The sequence below is a fragment of the Rhinoraja longicauda genome, chromosome 13 (genome assembly GCF_053455715.1).
Source record: "Rhinoraja longicauda isolate Sanriku21f chromosome 13, sRhiLon1.1, whole genome shotgun sequence".
Taxonomy (NCBI): Eukaryota; Metazoa; Chordata; class Chondrichthyes; order Rajiformes; family Arhynchobatidae; genus Rhinoraja; species Rhinoraja longicauda.
Window position 1 is genome coordinate 51,950,496 of NC_135965.1, and position 20,047 is coordinate 51,970,542.

The following is a 20,047-nucleotide window of genomic DNA, read 5'->3' on the forward strand; positions in this document are numbered from 1 at the left end:
TGGCTTATTTAATTAAGGCCTGCTTGCAGTTTTAAGATTCAGTTTAAACGAGTTCATGGTTTGAGATTATACAATTTAAATAAACTAACAAAGTTGTTTGGTTTTTGTATACACTGCATCTCCTTTCATTAGAGGTCTGCAGAAAGACGAGCTTGTCCTGCTCACCCACGGTGACAGTGTGGATAAAGTGGCAGAAGGCTTCAAAGTGGTTGCGCAGTCTGGAAACATTGCAGCAGGTACACTTGAGTCACAGTGGAAATCATTTTTGATCCAGGTTTTATCATGTTTGTGCTTTTTATTGCATTGTAGACATTGGTTTAGAATGGCCTCTTAGCTATACTGCTTTCCCACAGTTGTGTGTTTGAGTGTGTGAGTATGTTTTTTATGTGTGCTTTTTAGCCGCGCCTAATTGCAATGAAGCCTTGGGATCACCTTTCTGGAGCCACATAGTAAAGTCATGGGTGCAATGTATTCCAGAGCTCTTGTATAAGCCAATAACTGTAGATGCTGGTACAAATCGAAGGTATTTATTCACAAAATGCTGGAGTAACTCAGCAGGTCAGGCAGCATCTCAGGAGAGAAGGAATGGGTGACGTTTCCGTAACATCACCCATTCCTTCTCTCCTGAGATGCTGCCTGACCTGCTGAGTTTCGAAGGATCTCGACCCCAAACGTCACCCATTCCTTCTCTCCTGAGATGCTGCCTGACCTGCTGAGTTACTCCAGCATTTTGTGAATAAATACCAGAGCTCTTGTAGTTCACTAGGTGGACAGCTCCCTTTTGACTGGTGATCCCTAAAGTGTGTGTGTGGTGATTTTTATTCAGCCTTGCCCAATTAAAAAATATGGTCAAACTGAGCATCTCCTGTGAGGGAGGAGACATTTTAAACTTTTTCCAGTATAGTACCCTAGACTATTTAATACTCTAGACCCAATTATCTACCATTTGAGGTCATTTCGGTGTAGAAACCTACAGGAGAAGAATCTGAAATCAAGTAGGTTTGGGGGAACCTCCAGCTTCTACAATCCGTGGAGTTGACCATGCTCACCTATTTGAACATTGTTGTAATTGTCTTGTTTTATGTATAATCAAACTGTTGTTTCCAAACATTTTCAACATATTACTTTTTAAAATATTACTTAATTTCATCTTGGTTTGATGTGATTAATTTACAGTAGATATTGTATCACAAAAAATCATGCAGTAATGGTAATTTTGTTTTAATTTTACATAGCAATAGCAAATGAGTCCAAGAAGCTCTACGGTGTACAGTTTCACCCAGAAGTAGATCTGACAGTGCGTGGCAAAGACATTTTGAAGAATTTCTTGTTTGATATAGCTGGGTGCAGTGGAACATTCACGGTGCAGAATAGAGAAGCAGAATGCATACAAGAAATACAAAGGAAAGTTGGGCATTCCAAAGTTTTGGTAAGCTCCATTAATAGCATAACATATCTACAATGAGGAATGTAATTTACTAACAAATATTTGCTTCAATTAACTGAGCCTCTCCATTAAGAAAGTGAACTCTTGCTCCCCAGGTTTTGCTGAGTGGAGGTGTAGATTCTACTGTGTGCGCAGCCTTGTTGAATAAGGCTCTGAAACAGGATCAAGTTATCGCTCTTCACATAGACAATGGTTTCATGCGGAAAAGAGAAAGTCAGTGTGTGGAAGAAGCCTTGAGAAAACTTGGTATTAAAGTCAAAGGTAAAAATCAAAACAGTTTGGATTGATTTAAGTGAATAATGTTATTGATCTGTTCAGATTTATGAAAATATCTATCTCAGAACCTTTGAATATGTGTAGTTATTTGTGTAGTACAAGTCCAAACTAGGATGATGTCAATGAAAGCAAATCCTAGTTCTGAGGAGTGATTTGAGATGGTTACACCATTTCCACGGAAGCAGAGAAGGTTAAGAGGTGTGTGTGGGGGGGGGGGGGGGGGAATTCCAGGTATCATTTATGTCTGGTGAAAATGTTGTAATCCTGCAGGAGAACTCCAGTGGTGCTGTAGCCCAGAGGTTCAACATTCTGGCACTGAAGAGAGAAATGTTGAAAGTGTTGACTTTGCTCATTGGAAATCTGGGAAGAGAGGTTGTGGAGAGAGGGGGGATGGAAATATAATCACTCGGGATGTAGTACTGAATAAATTGATACGGTTGCATACTGATGTCTCCAGGTACTGACAGACTTCATCCTTGCCTTGAAAGCAGTGGCTAATGCGATAGTTGATGCAATGGTTTTATCTTTCCAAAATTCCCAGATCTGGGGTTCGGTCCAGGCGATTGGAAAGTTGCAAGTATAATTCCTTTCAATCAAAAACAAAAGGGAGAAACATTTCAGGAAACTGTAGGCCTGTTGGCTTAACTTCTATCATAGGGAAAGTGTTAATGCTACAATTAAAAACTTTGAGCAGTTAGGAAAACTCAATGTAATCAAGCAGTCGATCTTGTTTTGCAAATGGAAAATTGTCTTGACTGCCTTGGAGTTAATTGAAGAAGTAACGTGCTCTTGGTAAAAGGAACTGGTGGATATATGTATATACTTGGGTTTCCAGATGACATTTCATAAGATACAGCATCTCGGGTTACTTGAAAAATAAAAGCTTGTATAGGTGGTAATTGACATGGGTAGAGAACTGGCTGGCTAGTGGGAAACGGATTAAGTATAAATGGGTCTTCTGTTTGGTAACGAGTGAAGTATCACAGGAATAGGTGCTATGGCATCAACTACTTGAAATTAATTTATTTCATTTGTATAAATTTCATTTGTACAAGATTGCTAAATTAACTGATGAGCCAAGCATGAGCACAATATAGGGTTCTGCAGAGAATATAGGGAGGCTACAAAGAAACATATATACCCAAAGTGAGAGCATAAGAACTGGTAATTTAAGCTTTTACCCATTATATTAGTTCACTAAATAAAAGTTTGAAGCAATCTCTTATGGGCAAAAATGTTTTCTTTGTATAGCAAGTGTAATTAAATGCACATGCAGCTTTAGCATTTTGCATTCAATTTTAAATTGAATTTAAAGAATACAATTCTATTTATTTTAGTTTAGTTTAGAGATATAGCGCGGAAACAGGCCCTTCGGCCCAACAAATCCACACTGACCAGCGATCCCTGCACACTATCGCTATCCTACACCGCTAGGGACAATTTACACTTATACCAAGCCAATTAATCTGTACATCTTTATTCTGCAAATTAATAGTATATTTAAACTTTCAGTGATTAATGCAGCACATGCATTCTACAACGGGACAACAACGCTTCCAATTTCAGAAGAAGACAGAACTCCAAGGAAGCGAATAAGCAAAACTCTAAATATGACAACAAATCCAGAAGAGAAAAGAAAAATAATAGGGGATACTTTTGTGAAGGTACTTTTGAATGAACCCTATAATATGAATTGAACTAATGTTGGTGCACTCAAAATTACAGCTGAGTATTTAAAATTCTGTGAAGCATGTTAAGTACCAAAGCTTTTTCAAATTTGTTTTTGTAGGTTGCAAATGAAGTAATTGGGGAAATGAATCTAAAACCTGAAGAAGTCTACCTTGCACAAGGTACTTTGAGGCCAGATTTAATTGAAAGTGCGTCCGTAGAGGCAAGCGGGAAAGCAGATGTCATCAAAACTCATCATAATGATACAGAATTAATACGAAAGTTGAGAGAAGAGGTCAGTAGAATTTTGTCAGCCTTGTTTCTAGATTAAAAAGAATTGCGGAACTATCTGCATGTTTGCCATTTAGATCGGAGATGAGGGAAAACTTTTTCAGTCAGAGAGTTGTGAATCTGTGGAATTCTCTGCCTCAGAAGGCAGTGGAGGCCAATTCTCTGAATGTATTCATGAGAGCTAGATAGAGCTCTTAAGGATAGTGGAGTCAGGGGGTATGGGGAGAAGGCAGGAACGGAGTACTGATTGAGAATGATCAGCCATGATCACATTGAATGGCGGTGCTGGCTCGAAGGGCCGAATGGCCTACTCCTGCACCTATTGTATATTTGTTTCTTGTGATTCAAACAAAATGTAGTACTTGCATCCAAAGTTTAAATTAGTTAATCCTTTATTCTTAGGTTTTCCCCTCACCCTTTGGCTACAGATTTTGTGGTGATTTCGTAGCTTAGTCATACAGCATGAAAACTGGCACTTTGGCCCACCCTGTCCTTTCCGATCAAGATGCCCAGTGACTATGTTGTGATAGTCAGCCATGATCCAGTCTTAAGCAATTGTATACACGTGTTTATGTTTGTTAATTTAGTTTTCAACTGCATTTCATAGTTTGAGTATATACGCAATGTGAATTTGTTGTTCCAGGGCAAAGTCATAGAGCCACTAAAAGATTTTCACAAAGATGAAGTCAGGGCGTTGGGCCGGGAGCTGGGTCTTCCTGAAGATCTTGTGTCAAGGCACCCATTTCCAGGTAAATTAAATATAGTCCCGCCTTTATGTCGTCTCTTTTATAGTATTTTAAGTAATTTTTGACTTTGAATTTTCTTTTAAAGGCCCCGGTCTTGCTATTAGAATAATCTGTGCTGACGAGCCTTATATTTGCAAGGACTTTGCAGAGACCAACAACATTCTGAAAATCTTAGCTGATTTCTCTGCCAGTGTGAAAAAGGTAAACATTGATCTTTTTATTTTTTTCCTTGACTTTTACTGCAATTGAGAGAGCAGTTGCCAATTCATTTTAATTTATTTTTAAATAGTTGTAGAATCCAATGTATTCCTTGTTCAAATAACCCAGCAGTGTACAAACTTTGCGAACTGTAGACAGATAATGGCTTAAATTTTAATTTTCGGGAGACTGATCTGAAATGGGGATATCAACAACGGAGCAGTTGTTGGATGATGTGCTGCCTGACCCTCCGGTGATGATGATTTTGCACTGTCTTCATAAAAGTAAATTCCCTTCGTGAGCACAGCTATTATTTGGGCCAGGAGCTGAACAATGCTGTAATGTTTTCACAAAATTAACAGCTGATCAATTTGTTTAATTTTTAAGAATGATAAATTAAGTATACCTAGATTTTCGTGGAATGAGGTGAAAGGCCATTGGTTTGTGAGAGCTGGGTAATTTCACTTCTGACTTAAAGGGTGCACAAGCAAAATGGACGCTGATATTTCTTTGACTTTTTTAAGTAATTAAACCCATAGGATATCAAGTTTTAGGGTTTCTTCAGAGCATCTGTATTTACTGAAAACTAGTCTTTCAGATTCTTTAAATTTTCTTTAGGAATTTTTGAATAACTGAATACTTATTCTGAGGTGACGTTCTGTTGCATTCAGAAGCAGTACTAATTTAGCTAGCTTGATCCAACTGATTTCAATGTGTAGAGGGGATGTTTACAGAGCTGATGTTCTGGATATTTTTACCAGTGAAGATGTCTTGTGCAGTGCAAGGTTCTAGCAGATTACAGTATTTGTAATGTCACATGTCACCTGCAGCTTGCCTTAATTTCCTGACATTTTCACACCATAATTACAAAAAAAGCTGTGCCAGTTTTAAAAGTGTGGATCTGTGAACACTTATTTAACACTGAGGATGGTCGCTGGCTAATAAAGTTGTTAAAGCATTTGTGTTACTTCGTTCAGCGAGAGAATGTAAATGAAAATAGCTTGTTGGATTTTTAATAATAGGTTACTATTTGGATGGATTATTACTGGTACTGCTGAAAACACAGTTTAGAAAAGTAAAGTTATTTGGGTTGCAGTTTACCAGACTATTACTGGGGTAAAGGATTTTTGTTCTGCGCGGGGGGGGGGAATGTGTAAGACTGTTCTCTGTGAAAAACACATTAACAAGTGACTTAATAGATGATGATTTCAGATGGAGGTGTTTTAATAAAAAGGAGAAACTATTCCCTTCAGTGCTTAGGTCAAAAACTTGTAGGTGATGTGGGGTTGTGGCACAATTGCTCTTTGAGAGAGAAAATAAATACAACATACCTGGAATCATTCTTCAATTGTTTCTCTGGTTTACCTGTATATTGTATGTACAAAAAAACTACTGGTATATGTTAGTGTGCTGGTTTGTTACTGGTCCAATATTCAGAGATGCGGGGAAGATGAGATGGGCGGAGGATTTAACTTCTGGAATTCAAATCTGCTCTTAATTGGCCAAGCAGATCAATCAATTTGGGGATATTCAGGATATCCGGTCATATCCACACCCTTTGAATATATTTCCTGCAAACTTTATGCTGGTTTTCAGCAATGTTCTTGCAGAAACTAATGCAAAAATCTTATGCAGTAATGATATGTTCTTGTGCAGCCACACACTTTACTTCAGAGGGTCAAAACCTGTATGAGTGATGAAGAACAAGAAAAACTGTTGCAAATTACAAGCCTGCATTCACTAAATGCTTTTTTGATGCCCATTAAAACTGTAGGAGTACAGGTTAGTAAACTTCTAAAGTTTTGTGTATCTGTGTGTGGTATATCTGATCTGTTTACAAAGCATGCAAAACAAAGCTGTACTTTGGTACATGTGACAATAATAAATCTAGACCGACTAAATTGCCATTGGTTGGTGTTGGCTGGTTTGCTATCCATATCGGTCTGTAAGTGCATGTATTAGTTTGTGAGCCAAGTGAATGGAGGGTTGTGCCTTTCCTCGTCTCGAAAGGATCATTTAGTCTCCTGGGTGCAGGTTGGTCTGCACCTCACCCCCCCCCCCCCCCCCCCCCCCAAACCACCCGGATCACAATGGACGACATTCTTAGCCACATTCATAACTTTCACGAATCGCATATGCAATTAGTTCTGGTATAAACTGATAGATGCAGTACTAAGAAACCTCGTGTTACAGAAAATTGCTTTAGAAAAATAACAGTATCAATATGGGGAAAAGGCAATAGAGGCTAGCAAATTTCAAACTCACTAACATTTTTTTCCCCAACAGGGTTTTCAGAAATAAAGGTCTTTATAATAGCCTTAAGTTTATATTTTTTAACAGCCAGCTGATAATACAAAAGGCTGTATGTTACATTGCGTAATAGTATCACTGTACACGTGTCAATAGAAGTGATTACTTATCACTTTATCACATGGCCGTGTACAGTGACCATAAGATTATTAAGGGGTTGGACACGCTAGAGGCTAGAGGAAACATGTTCCCAATGTTGGGGCGTCCAGAAACAGGGGCCACAGTTTAATAATAAGGGGTAGGCCATTTAGAACGGAGATGAGAAAAAAATAATTCACTCAGAGTTGTAAATCTGTGGAATTCTCTGCCTCAGAAAGCAGTGGAGGCCAATTCTCTGGATGCTTTCAAGAGAGAGCTAGATAGAGCGCTTAACGATAGCGGAGTCAGGGGGTATGGGGACATGGCAGGAACGGGGTACTGATTGAGAATGATCAGCCATGATCACATTGAATGGCGGTGCTGGCTCGAAGGGCCGAATGGCCTACTCCTGCACCTATTGTCTATTGGCTAGAGTAACTTTGAAGCAGTTCTCTAATTCTCTGAACATTGTCTTGCAGGGTGACTGCCGTTCATATAGCTATGTTTGCGGAATATCAAGCAAGGATGCACCACACTGGGATTCCCTCATGTTCTTGGTCAGACTTATTCCACGAATATGTCATAATATTAACAGGTTTGTTTTTTTTTTAATTGTAATAAATATGAAATGAAAATTAGACCTCATCAAGGTTGTTTGCTGTTATGGATTTATTCTGCTACGGTTGTGTTTCAGAGTTGTGTACATTTTTGGACCACATATCCGAGAACCCATTATGGATGTAACACCAACTTTTCTAACTACTGGAGTGCTGAGCACACTCCGGCAGGCTGACTTTGAGGCTCACAACATTCTGAGGGAGTCTGGTAAGAATGAGCTTATTAGGTATACTTAAGTTTTGTCTGTAAGTGAGATTTCTAAGGATGAGATGACAACATTTTTCTTTCTAGTGAATTCAAATTGGTCTACATTTGATTTTCAGCAGTTTTTGTATGTAGGGAATAGTTGGGCATGTGAAATATGGTGTAATATGTTAAAATATAGGTAGATACTGTAACCTGCAATCATGAGTCTGAGGCCTAAAAGCTGTGCTGGCAGGGGTCAGGGAATCTCCAGGTGGAGAGAAGTGTGGAATTGGAGGTAAAAGTTACAGTTTCACCCATCCCTTCTGTCCAAAGTTGCTGCCTATTCTGCTGAGTGACTCCAGCTTCTGCAGTTCCCTTCTGCAGAATACATTTTGAGTAGAGCTAAGTTGATTTTAAGTTCCCACGCATCAGTGGGAAGGAAGCAGTATTGTAAAATCAGATTCATATAATTATAAGGTTCTCTAATCTACATTAGCTGGACCAGCTAAATAAGATTAATGTGTGGAGATGAATTCAGAGAGTAAATAAGAAGCTTTACGAGATCAGAATGTTGAGGTCCCAATGAAAGAATGTACTGTTTAAAATCTAATACTGTTGAATGATGGTGTTAAAAGTCTGATAGATATGGGGCCTTGAGGGAAGAAAGATCATGATAAAGAATTTTATATAAAAATAAAATCTGATGATTTGGATGAGGAGATCAGGTCCAATATATCCAGATCTGATGATGAAAACATGATGATGGTGTGATATGCAGAGAAGATTCAAAGAAGCTTTGGAAACTTGGATTAAATTAATCAACAAGATGGTTGAACGTGGAATAAATACAAGGTGCCGAGAGGGATGTTTTTGCTTTTATTAGCTAGGTTTCTACTTTGAACGGTAGATAACAATTAATTGAATACCAATTAATTTGACGTAAATACATTTATTATCTGCAATTGATCTAGCCCTGCATTGGCTCTGACAAATATTGAATCATGTTTATGCTTTGTAGGTTTCTCTGGGAAAATTAGTCAGATGCCAATTATTTTAACTCCGTTGCATTTTGACCGTGACCCACTGCAAAAGCAACCATCTTGCCAGAGATCTGTAGTTATTCGGACCTTTATTACAAGTGATTTCATGACTGGCATCCCAGCAACTCCTGGTGACCACATTCCTGAAGAGGTGAGTTTGCATTTTGTTTAGATGCACATCCTGTGGGGTGTTCGCTAGTCTTGACTCAGAAATATTATTGAATAAAAGTATTTTCATTCTCATTTGATACTGAAATTAACATGGCATTTAAGTATATTTGGACAATAAATTATGTTCTCTCGTTTCCCCCCCCCCCCCCCCCCCCTGAAATTCCATTATTATTTTTGGTGAACCCATGTTGGCGACCAAGTTTTTTTTTGAAATACCTATTCAAATGTTGAACGAGACAGTGCCAATTTTCAATCATGCTAGCAGGGTGCTCTAGTTTCTACCTTAATCACCTAGTTGGTGACTTATTTCTGGAAGTACTGACTTTTTTCTTTTCAGGTTCAACATAAGGAGCAGTTTTAAACAATCCTTGACTAATGATCAGTAAAGACAGGGTATTTATGACATGATGTTATCTTGTTCTGGTCAGACATTTGAGATTTCTACCTCCATCATAAAATACTTCAGTGCTGTATAATGTGCGGCACGGTGGCGCAGCTGGTAGAACTACTGCCAACGGTGCCAGCGACCTGGGTTTGATCCTGACCTTGGGTGTTGTCAGTGTGGAATCTGCACGTTCTCCCTGCGACCGCATGGGTTTCCTGCCACAACCCAAAGACGTGAGGATTTGTGGGTTAATTGGCGTGGGTAAATTGCTCCTAGTGTATAAGGAGTGGATGCGAAAATGGGATAACAACTAGTGTGAACGGGTGATCAGCGTGCACTCGTTGAGCCGAAGGCCCTGTTTCCATGTTGTATCTCTAAACTGAAGTTTAGATGAAACTACATATTAATAAAGTTTTTTTTGTAAATGTCAGGTTATTTCTAAAATGGTGAGAGAAATAAAGAAGATTCCTGGAGTCTCTCGTGTGATGTATGACATGACCTCTAAGCCGCCCGGAACCACAGAATGGGAGTGAAGGCAGTAACTTCCTTCTCTGGAAACATTCCCGATGTTAGTATGGTGAAAGTGTAAATGGAGCTGCTACTTTGCACCTTTTTTTGTTGTGTCTAACCCCACCCATCCCTGGAGCCTGGTGTGTAATTCAGTGCTTTGCAAGGACACACTTTAACGGGCCGAGGATATGTATGGGTGAATGAATTCGGCATCAGGTTGTCCCGGTAAAATGATTCAGCTTTTGCTGATGTATTTTGATGTCCTCTAATTAGTTTTTTTGTATATCCTGGAATGAAGTTCATTTACAGTACATTTACTTAAGCCATTGCCACTGTGTCATTGCAAAGCTTGTTTCCTGCTGTGACCAATTTTCTTTTTGATCAGAAATGTTAAGTATTTTGCCAAATAATAGATTGTATTGAATTGTATGGATAAGGTTAAGTGTATTCCAGTCTATATAAAATCCTTGATGGTTTATAATTGCATTTTTTGAGATTATCAAGTTATCGACTTTGGCCTTTTCACTATAATCTTGGAAATGACTAAAAGGAATGCACTTATGATTTTAATGGCCGATTGAACTTTCGGAGTATTTTATTTTTTGCCAAAAATCTTGATAATTTTTGGATGGGTATTAACAGCTAACTTTATTGTACTGTATATATTTCCTAATTTGGGTGAACAAATTTTATTTGATGTATAAGAGGATTAGCATTTTCCAACAGCAGCCTTTTTAATGTATCATTTGACAATTTTGTATCTATTTTATGAACTGACTATTTCATTCCATGAAATAGTTTCAATTTGATACCTATCTTGTATATGATAAGTTTTCCAACATCATACAAACGCTAGTTGTTGTCTATTGCCTTAATTTGATCATTTGCATATCCCATGGTCAGAAATTGTAATTTATAATTGTAAACTTTGTCAAACTAATAAATTCATAAGATGAAGTTCTGAAATTTCCACACAACCGTATCTGTGTTAATAGCACAATGTAAAGGATTTCTTGTTTTGGGTTTGCTATGGAGGCATTCATGAACATCTAGTCTGTTTGGCTGAAGTCCAGCTGTTTTCATATCCATAAAAACTCTGTTCAATTTGTTAAAACTAGAATTTTTACGTTTAAAGAACCATCTACCTTGCTATTTCTATGCATTACTTAATCTAGATTTCATTTATGCATGCATGAAAGTTAATATTTTAACCCATCTAAAAATCTGAAGAACTAGTATAATGAAATGTGACTTTTAAACCCTTTGCAGCTAAGGTACAGACTTGTACGTGGATTGAACAAACTGTTTAATCAAGTTGCTCTATAATTCAGCTGTTTGAAAAAAGCAAAACTAGCACCAAAGACTTAATTTGAGGTATTTTTCTCTTAATTTCAATTAATAGCTACTGGAAGCACTGGTATGGCATAGTAAAACAAAGTACTGATTTCATGCCAATATCTGAAGCCTTATTTTAATGTCTGAACAATCTACATTGCCAAGACTGCTGTTTTATAACAGCTGGGTTATTCATCATGCTTCTGGTGTAGCACACAGTTTTATTCTGGGGGGATGGCGGGAGAATCATGAATTCTAATGTGACCGCGAAAGATTCTTCAGCTAAAAAAAAGATCTCAATTTTTTCTGATCCGGTTCCTTTAAAAAGAAATGCCTAAATCACAGCATTTAGGTCAGTACTCCAATCTTTTGTTTTTCCATTCTGGTTAAAGTCAACCTTTATAGTAGGTACAAAGTGAGAATTTTATATTCAAGTTGTATGTAACCAACATTGAGGAAAATGTGAGTCCAAGTGCGTGAACCTTGCCATTAAAAAAGACTGACCAGTAGTTTTCTTCTGAGATCTCCATCTTAAATAATAAAATTAAGCAAACTGCCTTTTCAAGAACCTGATGGGCATGAAGCAAGAAAAAGGGTATTTTGGAAGTGTAAGTCAAGGGCATGTATCCTTTTGCAATCTTGCTGGAAAAGAGATCTATTGGTCAACATGCAAATAACTTAAGTGACTTATGTCAGTGTATAAATATATATATATAGGTGCTGCTGTAAACTATTTTCTTAGTAATTCATTTTATTGCATGCGTATTTCCTATCTACAGATTCTGTTGCGTCTCAATAAAGTATAGTATTAAATTGCTTTGTCTTTTCCGTGTAAACTGGATGGACTATTGTTTGATCAATAAAATTCCAAACAGTTCAGAAACTATTTCCCCATACAGCTCGTTATTGCTATCATGGTCTTCATTTCTATATTTGAGGTCCACTTTTGGTTTTGCATATTTCTGAAAAATCACTGTTTGTTTGCACCGTAGTATTCCTTCTCCTAGTTGTAGTCCGTGGTGTAGTTGCTGTAGTGCACTGTGCCGTAATTGTCTTAACATTGTAACCAGATAGCATATGTCTTTGATCATTGCAGGAGATAGAATGGTGCAGCACAACAACAGACCCTATGGGCATGAAGTGGTGCCGACCATAGTGCCAAATTAAATCAATCCCACCTGCCTGCTTCTGATCCAGATTCCTTGTTTCCCTGCATGTTCATGTATCTGTCTAAATAGCTCTTAAGCATTGGCATCATGCTTGCTTCCAAAATCTCCCCCCCCCCCCCCCCCCCAACATCTCAACAGCACATTTAAGGCACCTACAGCTCTATTTAAAAAAGTTGCCCTACACCCCTCTCACCTTAAATAGCTGGTCCTTCAGTGTTTGATATTTCTACTGGGGAGGGGGGCGACTGTACCCTATCTAATCCCCTTATAATTTTATAAACTTCCTATCGGGTCTCTACTTCGGCAAATGCAATCCAAGCATCTCCAGTTTCATTTTGCAACTGATATCTATTCCAGGAAATGTCCTACTGAAGCTCTTCAGTGCCCTTTCTAACCTTCCATGTCCTTTCTGTAATGGGGCGATAGAATATTCCGAATGCAGCCTAATCAAAAAGTTTTATACAGCTGCAACATGACCTCCTGACTTTTGTACGCAATATAGCCATACGATGTTGAAATAGGCCCTTTAGACCAACTTGCTCATGCCGACCAACATGCCCTGTCTAAACGTCCCACCTGCCTGCCTTTGACCCATATCCCTCTTAACCTACCCTATCCATGTCGTTTTGTTCAAGATGGCCGCGCCGTTGTGTTTGGCTGCCTGCCACTGTATGTTGTTTCTTTTTTTTTTTCCTAATCAGATGTGCAGCACTTTGGTCAACGTGGGTTGTTTTTAAATGTGCTATACAAATAAAATTGACTTGACTTGACTTGACTGAAGGCAAGAAGCTGTAGAGATGGGCTATCCCTCTGTCTCAAGGCTCAGTGACTTGTTCAATGTACAACATTCAACTACATTCATAATTCCTCACGGAATGAGACAGTCCATGCCTACATGCAGCAAAACCAAGACAGTGGCACGGCTGGTAGAGGTGTTACCTCACAGCGCCAGAGACCCAGGTTCAATTCTAGCCTCGGGTGTTCTCTGTGTGGAGTTTGCACGTTCTCCCTGTTGGGTTCACGTGGGTTTCTTCTGGGTGCTACAGTTTCCTCGATGAAGATATAAAATGAAATTTATGAATTGCAGCTATGCAAAAGGACTTGATTTATTTTAATTAATGTAACAACTATTCTTTACAAATCGGCCTGGATGGTGAAGAGGAAGCAGAATACCGTTGCCTAGATATTCATCTCTGGTGAGTGGAACTAGAGGTGTTATAAAATACAATGAATACAGCACATATTAATATACACCACAGATCAGTCTGAAGAAGGGTCTCGACCCTAAACATCACCCATTCCTTCTCTCCAGAGATGCTGCCTGTCCTGCTGAGTTAGACAATAGGTGCAGGAGTAGGCCATTCGGCCCTTCGTGCCAGCACCACCATTCAATGTGATCATGGCTGATCATTCTCAATCAGTACCCCGTTCCTGCCTTCTCCCCATACCCCGTGACTCTGCTATCCTTAAGAGCTCTATCTAGCTCTCTTGAATGCATTCAGAGAATTGGCCTCCACTGCCTTCTGAGGCAGAGAATTCCACAGATTTACAACTCTGACTGAAAAGGTTTTTCCGAATCTCCGTTCTAAATAGCCTACCCCTTATTTTTAAACTGGCCGCTGGTTCTGGACTCCCCCAACATTGGGAACATGTTTCCTGCCTCTAACGTGTCCAACCCCTTAATAATCTTATACGTTTCGATAAGACCCCCTCTCATCCTTCTAAATTCCAGTGTATACAAGCCTAGTCGCTCCAGTCTTTCAACATATGACATTCCCACCATTCCGGGAATTAACCTAGTAAACCTACGCTGCACGCCCTCAATAGCAAGAATATCCTTCCTCAAATTTGGAGACCAAAACTGCACACAGTACTCCAGGTGCAGTCTTACCAGGGCCCTGTACAACTGCAGAAGGACCGCTTTGCTCCTATACTCAACTCCTCTTGTTATGAAGGCTAACATTCCATTGGCTTTCTTCACTGCCTGCTGTACCTGCATGCTTCCTTTCAGTGACTGATGCACCAGGACACCCAGATCTCGTTGTACGTCCCCTTTTCCTAACTTGACACTATTCAGATAATACTCTGCCTTCCTATTCTTACCACCAAAGTGGATAACCTCACACTTATCCACATTAAACTGCATCTGCCATGCATCCGCCCACTCACACAACCTGTCCAAGTCACCCTGCAACCTCATAGCATCTTCCTCGCAGTTCACACTGCCACCCAGCTTTGTATCATCTGCAAATTTGCTAATGGTACTTTTAATCCCTTCATCCAAGTCATTAATAAATATTGTAAATAGCTGCGGTCCCAGCACCGAGCCTTGCGGTACCCCACTAGTTACTGCCTGCCATTCTGAAAGGGACCCATTTATCCCCACGCTTTGCTTTCTGTCTGTCAACCAATTTTCTATCCATGTCAGTACCCTACTCCCAATACCATGTGCTCTAATTTTGCCCACTAATCTCCTATGTGGGACCTTGTCGAAGACTTTCTGAAAGTCAAGGTACACCACATCCACCGGCCCTCCCCTTTCAATTTTCCTAGTTACATCCTCAAAAAATTCCAGAAGATTAGTCAAGCATGATTTCCCCTTCGTAAATCCATGCTGACTCGGAACGTTCCTGTTACTACTATCCAAATGCTCCGCAATTTTGTCTTTTATAATTGACTCCAGCATCTTCCCCACCACTGATGTCAGACTAACTGGTCTTTAATTTCCCGTTTTCTCTCTCCCTCTCTTAAAAAGCTACTCCAGCATTTTGTCTTATCTTTGATTTAAACCAGCATCTGTAGTTCTTTCCAGCATATTTTACACTGCCACTGAAATTCAATTCTATTGACTAGTGAAATAAATTTCTTAGTGCAATTATTGACAAATAACTGCACTACAACTGACCAGAAATGAATTTCAAAGTAATATGCCTGGAATAATGCAGGTGTATTAATACCATACCAATCGGGAAGATGGAGCAACCAAGGGATCCATTATCAAACGTTCAGGTGACTGCATTAAAACATTATTTCTTCTGAGAAGTTAGCTCAAATCTGACATAAACTGATTGAATGAAAAGCCCTTTTTGTTAGTCATAAGAATAATGTGAAATAAGTACAGTGGTAGAATTGCTGTCTTACAGCGCCAGAGACATGGGTTTGATCCTGACTATGGGTGCTGTCTACGCTCTCCCTGTGACCATGTGGGTTTTCTCCTGGTGCTCCGGTTTCCTCCCACACTCCAAAGATGTAGGTTTGTGTGTTAATTGGCTTTAGTTAAATTGTCCCAAGTGTGTTTGATAGTGCGATCACTGGTCAGCACGGACTCGGTGGGCCGAAGGGCCTGTTTCCACCCTGTATCTCAAGACCAATCTGCTATCCATTTCCTTATAGTTGCAGGAGACTGGGAATTCAATTGACCTGTCAGTAAACAAGTTACTGATAAATAATTTCTGAGAATAATGTCAAAAAATGAGTTACATGTGTTGTAATCATTAGACGGCCAGAATTAGTTATTGCCCTCTGGGTGCTATCTTCCCAGTAGAACTATTATTAAAGTTAATACCCAAGGCCATTGTAATGACACTTTATAGCTCACAGCTCCTTTTGGTTTCTTCCTGCAATTTAAGCACATTTCCCGTTTTTAATCTGTCATTTCTCATAAGATTTCCTAATTGCATTTTCATGTATTAATAATCGTTCCTTTTGGTCTCTGCTATTTTTTAAATCCTGGTGCCAGTGACACATTTTTTTCCCTTGGGTACAATTGTGAATTATTTGCTCAGGACAAATAGGGTAAGAACATGCACGAGCAAGGAAATTAATACGAACCACAGTTAAGGGCGACACATTGGCGCAGCGGTGGAGTTGTTGCCTTACAGCGCCAGAGACCAGATCCTGACCTTGGGTCCTGTCCGTACAGTGTTTGTGCGTTCTCCCTGGGACCGCGTGGGTTTTCTCCGGGTGCTCCGGTTTTCTCCCACATTCCAAAGACGTGCAGGTTTGTAGGTTAATGGGCTGCTGTAAATTGTCCTTAGTGTTTAGGAAGGAACTAATGTGTGGGGATCGCTGGTTGGCATGGACTCGGTGGGCCGAAGGGCCTGTTTCCACGCTGTATCTCTAAACTAAACTAAGAAGCAAACAGAAAATGGTAAGACAAGTCAGACCCTCAAAACATCTTGGCACTGGTGGTAGGGTACTGACGTGGATAGAAATTTGGTTGGCAGACAGAAGGCAAAGAGTGGGGATAAATGGGTCCCTTTCAGAATGGCAGGCAGTGACCAGTGGGGTACCGCAAGGCTTGGTGCTGGGACCGCAGCTATTTACAATTTACATTAATGACTTGGATGAAGGGATTAAAAGTAACATAAGCAAATTTGCAGATGACACAAAGCTGGGTGGCAGTGTGAACTGTGAGGAAGATGCTATGAGGTTGCAGGGTGACTTGGACAGGTTGTGTGAGTGGGCGGATGCATGGCAGATGCAGTTTAATGTGGATAAGTGTGAGGTTATCCACTTTGGTGGTAAGAATAGGAAGGCGGATTATTATCTGAATGGTGTCAAGTTAGGAAAAGGGGACGTTCAACGAGATCTGGGTGTACTGGTGCATCAGTCACTGAAAGGAAGCATGCAGGTACAGCAGGCAGTGAAGAAAGCCAATGGAATGTTGGCCTTCATAACAAGAGGAGTTGAGTATAGGAGCAAAGAGGTCCTTCTACAGTTGTACAGAGCCCTAGTGAGACCGCACCTGGAGTACTGTGTGCAGTTTTGGTCTCCAAATTTGAGGAAGGATATTCTTGCTGTTGAGGGCGTGCAGCGTAGGTTTATTAGGTTAATTCCTGGAATGGCGGGACTGTCGTATGTTGAAAGACTGGAGTGACTAGGCTTGTATACACTGGAATTTAGAAGGATGAGAGGGGATCTTATTGAAACATATAAGATTATTAAGGGGTTGGACACATTAGAGGCAGGAAACATGTTCCCAATGTTGGGGGAGTCCAGAACCAGGGGTCACAGTTTAGGAAGAAGGGGTAGGCCATTTAGAACAGAGATGAGGAAAAACTTTTTCAGTCAGAGAGTTGTAATTCTGTGGAATTCTCTGCCTCAGAAGGCAGTGGAGGCCAGTTCTCTGAATGCTTTCAAGAGAGAGCTAGATAGAGCTCTTAAGGATAGCGGAGTCAGGGGGTATGGGGAGAAGGCAGGAACGGGGTACTGATTGAGAATGATCAGCCATGATCACATTGAATGGTGGTGCTGGCTTGAAGGGCCGAATTACCTACTCCTGCACCTATTGTCTATTAGGGGAATAATAGAAAAGAAAATACCTAATCCGGAAACATTGTAAAAGTCAGATGTATAGAAAATAGGAGTGAGCTAAGGAGAATGAACTGAAAAGAGCTATTGGGACAGAATGAAGCAATGGAGATCCGGATTAGAAATGCAGAGACTGCACAATTTAAAGAAACTCATGTTGGCAACAATAACAGCTTATGTGATTTCAAATAACTAGGCAGTACAAAAAGATAAAGTGCTGGAGTAACTCAAAGGGTCAGTCAGCATCCCTGGAGTGCACGGATTGATGATGTTTCGCGTTGGGTCCCTTCAGACTGAAGTGAGGCAATTGGGGCAACTTTGATTACTCTTTCCTGCCTCCATGTTGCTTTAGGTTTGGAACTTGAGGGCGGCACGGTGGCACAGCGGTAGAGTTGCTGCCTTACAGTGAATGCAGCGCCGGAGACTCAGGTTCAATCCTGACTACGGGCGCCGTCTGTACGGAGTTTGTACGTTCCCCCCGTGACCTGCGTGGGTTTTCTCCGAGATCTTCAGTTTCCTCCCACACTCCAAAGACGTACAGGTATGTAGGTTAATTGGCTGGGCAAATGTAAAAATTGTCCCTAGTGGGTGTAGGATAGTGTTAGTGTGCAGGGATCGCTGGGCGGCGCGGACCCGGTGGGCCGAAGGGCCTGTTTCTGCGCTGTATCTCTAAATCTAAAACTTTGCCATCGGACTATATTTCCAAGGGTGCAAATGTGAATAACGGGATGAAGGCAGTTATCACCAATGCTCAGAGGAGACGGACATGGTCCACAACTTGCCATAAGGGACATACATTTATGATGACCACAATCCCGAATTGAGAGTTGGGAAAAGATTTTATCCTGATTTTAATGTTGGTAGAGGTCACTTGAGCTATGCATATTTTCCTTTTTTTAGGAAGTTCAGTGAATTAACGCTGCTTGTACGAAGTAGGAAAATAACTGCAGATGCTGGTACAAATCGAAAGTATCACAAAATGCTGGAGTAACTCAGCGAGTCAGGCAGCATCTCTGGAGAGAAGGAATGGGTGACGTTTCGGGTTGAGACCCTTCTTCAGACTGATGTCACATAACTATAAGATTATATCAACATATTGAATAATAAACGTCCTTGATAGAGTGGATAGGATGTTTCTTGTCGTGGGAGAGTCCAGGACCAGAGAAAGGGCAGTCTCTGAATAAAAAGATGTACCCTTAGAATGGAGATGAGAAGGAATTTCTTCAGCCAGAGGGTGATGAATCTGTGGAAGTCATTGCCACAGATGGCTGTGGAGGCCAAGTCATTGGGTATTTGAGGGGAAGTGACACAGCTGGCATCCAGGTGCCATCGCAACAACCTGGAGCTCAATGCTCTCAAGACAGTGGAACTAATTGTAGACTTTCGAAGAGATCCCCCTCCCCTCCCCCCACTCACCATCAACAACACCACAGTCACATCTGTGGAGTCATTTAAGTTCCTTGGAACCATCATCTCCAGGGACCTTAAATGGGGGGCCACCATCGACTCCACAGTCAAAAAGGCCCAACAGAGGATGTACTTCCTGCAGCAACTGAAGAAACACAATCTGCCACAGGCAATGATGGTCCAATTCTATACTGCTATCAGTGAGTCCGTCCTCACCTTCTCCATCATGGTCTGGTTTGGCTCAGCCACCAAGCATGACATCCGGAGGCTGCAACGGATCGTTCGCACAGCTGAGAAGGTTGTTGGCTGCAACCTTCCCCCCATTGACGAACTGTACACCGCAAGGGCCAGGAAGCGAGCGGGCAAGATCATCTCTGACCCCTCTCACCCTGGCTACAAACTCTTTGAAGCACTTCCCTCTGGAAGGCGACTCCGGACTGTCAAAGCAGCCACAGCCGGACATAAAAACAGCTTTTTCCCCACGAGTGATAGTTCTACTCAATAACCAAAGCCTGTAGTCTCTTTTTTGCTCTGGTTTATTGTCATCCACATGTTTAGACCGTAATGTTGTATCCTTATTGTTTTGATGTGGTTACGCTTTATTCTTAATTCATCATCATCATCATATCATCATCATATATATACAGCCGGAAACAGGCCTTTTCGGCCCACCAAGTCCGTGCTGCCCAGTGATCCCCGTACATTAACACTATCCTACACCCACTAGGGACAATTTTTACATTTACCCAGCCAATTAACCTACATACCTGTACGTCTTTGGAGTGTGGGAGGAAACCGAAGATCTCGGAGAAAACCCACGCAGGTCACGGGGAGAACGTACAAACTCCTTACAGTGCAGCACCCTTAATTGTTAACTGTATGTTTGTGTTGTCATTTGT

The 20,047-nt window shown here is 40.6% G+C and overlaps 1 protein-coding gene across 2 annotated transcripts in view; it reads left to right on the forward strand.

Moving 5' to 3' along the window:
- Positions 1-12,113, forward strand: part of gmps (guanine monophosphate synthase) — a 28,012-nt gene extending 15,899 nt beyond the window's left edge. For both annotated transcript variants that reach the window (XM_078410976.1, XM_078410975.1), the window contains exons 5-16: positions 133-236; positions 1,236-1,429; positions 1,543-1,708; positions 3,236-3,387; positions 3,513-3,686; positions 4,326-4,431; positions 4,514-4,629; positions 6,283-6,408; positions 7,494-7,609; positions 7,709-7,839; positions 8,837-9,009; positions 9,846-12,113. In XM_078410976.1, the coding sequence (XP_078267102.1) occupies positions 133-236; positions 1,236-1,429; positions 1,543-1,708; positions 3,236-3,387; positions 3,513-3,686; positions 4,326-4,431; positions 4,514-4,629; positions 6,283-6,408; positions 7,494-7,609; positions 7,709-7,839; positions 8,837-9,009; positions 9,846-9,947 (1,660 nt within the window). In that variant the 3' untranslated portion in view covers positions 9,948-12,113. The remainder of the gene's footprint in view (positions 1-132; positions 237-1,235; positions 1,430-1,542; positions 1,709-3,235; positions 3,388-3,512; positions 3,687-4,325; positions 4,432-4,513; positions 4,630-6,282; positions 6,409-7,493; positions 7,610-7,708; positions 7,840-8,836; positions 9,010-9,845) is intronic.
- The last annotated feature ends 7,934 nt before the right edge of the window (positions 12,114-20,047 follow it).